The sequence below is a fragment of the Doryrhamphus excisus genome, linkage group LG13, assembly GCF_037039965.1.
Source record: "Doryrhamphus excisus strain RoL-2023G ecotype Guam linkage group LG13, RoL_Dexc_Guam_v1.1, whole genome shotgun sequence".
NCBI lineage: Eukaryota > Metazoa > Chordata > Actinopteri > Syngnathiformes > Syngnathidae > Doryrhamphus > Doryrhamphus excisus.
The window spans coordinates 2,534,612-2,540,611 of NC_136369.1; the positions used below are offsets into that span (position 1 = coordinate 2,534,612).

General features: G+C 38.1%; 1 protein-coding gene across 2 annotated transcripts in view; it reads left to right on the plus strand.

Moving 5' to 3' along the window:
* The window catches only part of acsf3 (acyl-CoA synthetase family member 3), a 46,284-nt gene extending 40,573 nt beyond the window's left edge, over positions 1-5,711 (plus strand). Inside the window, exons 8-10 of one of the 2 annotated variants that reach the window (XM_058088763.2) lie at positions 293-427; positions 951-1,062; positions 3,355-5,711. In XM_058088763.2, the coding sequence (XP_057944746.2) occupies positions 293-427; positions 951-1,062; positions 3,355-3,469 (362 nt within the window). In that variant the 3' untranslated portion in view covers positions 3,470-5,711. The remainder of the gene's footprint in view (positions 1-292; positions 428-950; positions 1,063-3,354) is intronic. The other variant, XM_078795577.1, reaches the window with a different exon arrangement.
* Positions 5,712-6,000: the final 289 nt, after the last annotated feature.

The following is a 6,000-nucleotide window of genomic DNA, read 5'->3' on the forward strand; positions in this document are numbered from 1 at the left end:
TAATCCGCTGCTGTTAATTTTATGTTACTACATTACTATTATATTTTATGGCCTTGCTAGTTCATCCCATTGTTTCAGCATGGTGATAAATCTTAGTCTATTGATCATAGGACACTCAATTCAATGCAAATTAATACACTTTTTGACATTAGCTAATTTATAGCATGTCCAGACGGACGTAAAATGTACATTTTGCACTGTTTTAACTATTTATGTTTTGTAAATCTCCATAAAATTTTGTTGGTATTGTAACTTCAGACTGTACCATTTTATGTTTGTATTCCTCATTCAGGAGACACAGCCGTTTATAAAGATGGGGTCTATTGGATCATGGGTCGTACCAGTGTTGACATCATCAAGAGCGGCGGCTACAAGATCAGCGCCCTCGAGGTGGAGCGCCACCTGTTGGCGCATCCGGACATTACAGGTAAAAAAATGTTTATATTCAAAACATATCTGCAGTCTTAAAGGGATGGTTGGGATTTTTTGGACATGAAGTTGTATGACACCCCCGTAAGAAGTCAAGTTCTGGTCGGATTTCGGTGCTGAGGAAAGTAGTTCCAGGTAGTTGCTGAGGACAGTTAAGTAAAGAGTTTGGCTTCTCAAAACAATATGCGTTCAAAAGTGTAATATATTAGCATCACAAAAATGCCGACTTGAAAAAATCCGACTTCACAAATCGGTCGGCGTTATTTTCTCTGCCCGCCAATCCATTGTTGTGTATGTGTTTCACAGTGTTTACATGCGCGGATATGTAGTGGCGAGAGAAATAGTGGATTGTAATTATCCTAGCTGTGACAACAAGGAAGCGTCGCCTATAAAAACGATTTCCATCGTTCGGAAAAGTAAACACTAAAGTAAAACCGGTGAAGCGGTTTGAGACCTGTACTTTCAATGTGAACACTAACTGAAGCTGATGGTCTCTTATTGGGTTGTGTGTAACCGGACAGATGTTGCTGTGATTGGGGCACCAGATGCGACCTGGGGTCAAAAGGTCACCGCCGTGGTACAGCTGAAGGAGGGACAAAGTCTGACTTTGTCTGATTTGAAGACCTGGGCAAGGTATTTTACTTTTTACAGCAAAACTGCCATTCTCTATTTACATCCAAACATTTAATACAATATACAAGGTAGGCTGCACGGCGGACGAGTGGTTAGTGTGCAGGCCTCACAGCAAGGAGACCCGAGTTCAATTCCACCCTCAGCTATCTCTGTGTGGACTTTGCATGTTCTCCTTGTGAATGGGCCCGCGGGCCAAATGTAGCCCGCAGGACACTAGTTTGAGGCCCTCGCCTTGATATGAAAGTTTAATGTTAGTGCGGCCCGCGCAAGTTTGATATGGATGCTGTATGGTATCATGTACCCAGAAAAAATTATTACGTTTGATTAATGTTCATGTTAAAGGTTAAATAACTGTTAATAGTTATCCTCCCTATCCGTGTGGAAGTGGTAAGTTTTTGGCTATTTAAGTTTAAAGGAAATAACTTGAAGGCTACCGTTTAGGTCGCTAGCTCTCTAGTTTGCGAGTTAGCATGTGTCTCAAGACCCTGCAGTTGCGCAATATGTTGTAAATAAAAAGAGTATAAATGTGACTATAGTCGTGTTTTGTCATGTCTACAGGGCTCTAATAATGCTTTGTTCATTTTAATCTGAAAAATATAATTTGTCTACCCACCAACTATATGTGGTTTCTTAAGTTTTTATTATTTGCCGTTTTATTATTATTATTATTATATTTATTTATTTATTACTGATTGATTGATTTTCTTTATTTTTGATTTGTTTATTTATTTTTTCATCTTATTTTGTGTAGAAAAATAAAAAGTAAGATATTTGAGAAGAGTGGAATGTTTTATCAGAGCTTTTATTGCAGAAAATCAGAACCAAAGCAAAGTTTATTCATTTTTCTGTTTTTAATAAATGCAGTTTTTTTTGGAAAACCTGATACGGCCCAGTCTCGCCCAGACCCTAGCTCCTGTGGCCCCCATGTAAATTGAGTTTGAGACCCCTGCCATAGATGTTTCTTTAGTGATTAATACTAAAATGAGAAAATAAATAAAACTAATTTATTTAAGAGATATGTTCTATAGCCCTCAGTAATAGCCAGGTAACAAAATAACCTTCAATTTATTAATATGATTCTTTAGAAGTTCATTTTATCATTTTTGGAAATTAAAATTAAATTTAAATTACAGTATAGTGACAAAAAAAGGCCTACATGCCCACACTAAAAGTATTAAAACCAAAATTTTCATGGATGAGGAAGCCTAAGAAGGTAACCAAGACATGAGAAGCAAATTTAATGGTAACTTATTGTTTTTAGTGTATTTTATAGCTGATTTAATAAACAACCCGTTAACATAAGAGATGATACCAGAAAGCTAACACAAGAGGAAGGTTAATATTCACCCTTGAATCCCATCCACTCCAGTCTGTGTGTTTGTGGCCCATATAGTGTAGGCGTGTTAGACGGTACTATTATGACTTGCTGGTCCAGATTGGTGGATTGCTTCTTTTGCCTGTGCCACATGAGTCTAAAACACACACATATACACACACTGCAGCCAGAGGTGCAGCCAGCGGATGGGCAGCACCAGCACACAACCCGCCAGCCACTGTCCACGGGCGAGGAAGGAGATAAAATGAGACATAAACAAGTAGATGGATGCTCACTCTTCAGTGCCCTGGCCGCAGCTGTCAGTCTGAATCTCTATCACACGTGCCTTGCCATCACCCATACACACACACACACACACAAGCAGTGTGTACACATTGCCCCGGAGAAGTTGGCGACACAAGCGAGCACCATTACAGACGTGCAGACATGAGCGTGTACTCAGTGGCACTTTTGCTCAGACGTGTGCTGAGAGCCATGGCAGCAAATGTGAGTCATTGTGTTCACTTGCAGCACAACACAGCAACTCACACGCACGCAAAGTAGGTTAAAAGACAATAAAAAAAAGCTCCAGGCTGCAACGTTACTTGACGTAACAACCATGCACTCAATATGAAAAAAAAAAATTTAATTTGTTTTTGACTTTTATTATTGTTTTTGTTTTTTTTTCCAATCTCACAGTGATTATATTGTTTTGTTGTGAGGGAATCATCTGTGTCTGGAAGGTAAATTTGGTATTAGTGAGGAGAGCCGCAGAAAGGGATGAAGGACATTTCTTATCTCGACTACTCTGCCACAGGCCTCGCCTTTGTTGTGCAATTGTTTTCTACTCTTGTTATATTTGTTCTTGCATATGTGCTCACATAATTATTGACACGCGTGTATCTCCTCGGTGCAGTCGGCAGTAAACAAAGTCTTCAGCGCATTAACGTCTGTGCATGTCGGCGATGTCTTTGCAGAGAACACATGGCGCCCTACACCATCCCTACAGCCCTGCTGCTGGTAGATGAGATACAGAGGAACCAAATGGGCAAGGTCAACAAGAAGGACCTCCTGAGATACTTCTTCCCTTGACTGCATCACGTGTACGTTAATGGCTGACGTCTCCACGGGGGGCCCTACCACATGATGGTAATTGCATATTTCAAATTGATGCCTACACAGTAATATTAATACAAAACAATACAGTTTTATAATAGTTTATATCACTCAAGAAAGCTAGGAAGCCCCCATCCCCACCCACGCAACACCAACAGTAAGTTACCCAGCATGCTTTGCTGGTAATTCTTTCTTGCACCGTGAGAGAGGAAAGCAATTTCCTGTGGCAATACGTGTCATTTATGTATCTCGTTTATGCATTAAACGCGCATTCAATTCATGCACCTAGTCAGGTGTTTACGTCGAGTAAACGACAATAAGATGCGCCACGCACGTAAACGACTAGTTCACGGAAATTATACACGTCACAAATTTTAAACATTTCCAAATGTTCTCTATGCACCGGTACACGGTTTACACATACAGTAAAGTGTCATTATATTGATATTCTCGGGAGTCGGGAAAAATATCGATATAACCAGACAATCCATATATCCGATCCTGCGCCGAACTGCATTAAAAGTGGGCGGATCTTTGATATGGCATGTAATTTTGTCCACTTCCTTGGTGGAAGTGTGAAAAATAAAGTTGACTGGAAGCAGCCGTTCGCCGTCTTCTTTTTTGGTATTGAAATCCTTAAGCAAAGATTGATTTAAGCGGCTTTTGTATCGATATAAGCAGATCAAATTGGCTGGCGGGAGATGAAAAAGGGCATCCTAGTAACCGGATTATCATAATAACCGTGTATCGTACTAACGGAGCTAATTATATCATAAAAGACTAGAAATTTGCCGGGAAATGAAAATAGTATCGTAATAAGTAGTAATTCGTTTTAACCGATATCGATATAACGAGACTTTACTGTACTTCACACCTGTTGATGACCAATTTAGTCATGGCCACACAAAATGGCCGGTTTCCTCCCACATTCCAAAAAAACATGCTAGGTTAATTGGCAACTCCAAATTGTCCATAGGTATGAATGTGAGTGTGAATGGTTGTTTGTCTATATGTGCCCTGTGATTGGCTGGCGATCCTTGTGAGGATAAACGGAAAAAAATGAATGAATGAATTTATTTATTATTGCACCACCAGCCAAAATGTCAAAAATAATAAGTGTTCCAGATATACAAATGTCTGCAAATGTCACCAAAACATACTTATTAAATGAATGATAATGTACGACGGTAGATGAACTATGGTCGACAGAGGTGCATTCAAGGACCTGCGAGCAAAGTGTAAAATCTCCACACCTGGAGAAAAAAACTTGATCAGTGACGCATAAAAACCTGCCGCATCACTGTATAAGCCGGAGGGTTCACAGCGGGTGAAAAAAGTAGCGATTCATAAACCGGAAATTACAATTTGTAAATACTTTGATTTAAACTTTTAAACAAGCTATGTTTATTTTTGTGATTTAGATGATCAGACTACATTTTATGACCGATGGATGCAGAAATTTCAGAAAATCAAAAGAGTTCACATACTTTCTCCTCTTACTGTACTGTATATGCACTCCTGATCAAAATTAGAATTTACATTTTTACACTGTTGGATCTTAAAGATGTTCCCTGGAGCTGTATTTATGTACTACATGTATGTATTTAGTGTTTTCTTTTATCTTTTTAACTTGAATAAAACAAATATAAAATATATGTTACAGTGTTACAGTTTTTTTTGCTGTGAAAAATAACATTGGTAAGGATAATTCCTGTGTTAGATGTTGAATGTTAAATGTTGAAATAGTTTTATTATATATGTTATTTAACAATTTTTGACACTGAAAACAATTCAGAGAACATAGAACAAGTGATGTCTCTCTGGGAATGCTTCCACCAGGAAATTCCCAAGGACTCCACGGGGTTCTATGTTATTGTGGTGGTGCAGTTCTGTCATTTGTTATATATCGCCTAGATTATGCCCGTTTTTAACTTGAATAAAACAAATATAAAATATATGTTACAGTGAAACATGTTTTTTTGCTGTGAAAAATAACATTGGTAAGGATAATTCCTGTGTTAGATGTTGAATGTTAAATGTTGAAATAGTTTTATTATATATGTTATTTAACAATTTTTGACACTGAAAACAATTCAGAGAACATAGAACAAGTGATGTCTCTCTGGCAATGCTCCCACCAGGAAATTCCCAAGGACTCCACGGGGTTCTATGTTATTGTGGTGGTGCAGTTCTGTCATTTGTTATATATCGCCTAGATTATGCCCGTTTTTAACTTGAATAAAACAAATATAAAATATATGTTACAGTGAAACATGTTTTTTGCCGTGAAAAATAACATTGGTAAGGATAATTCCTGTGTTAGATGTTGAATGTTAAATGTTGAAATAGTTTTATTATATATGTTATTTAACAATTTTTGACACTGAAAACAATTCAGAGAACATAGAAGTGATGTCTCTCTGGGAATGCTACCACCAGGAAATTCCCAAGGACTCCACGGCGTTCTATGTTTTTGTGGTGGTGCAGTTCTGTCATTTGTTATATAT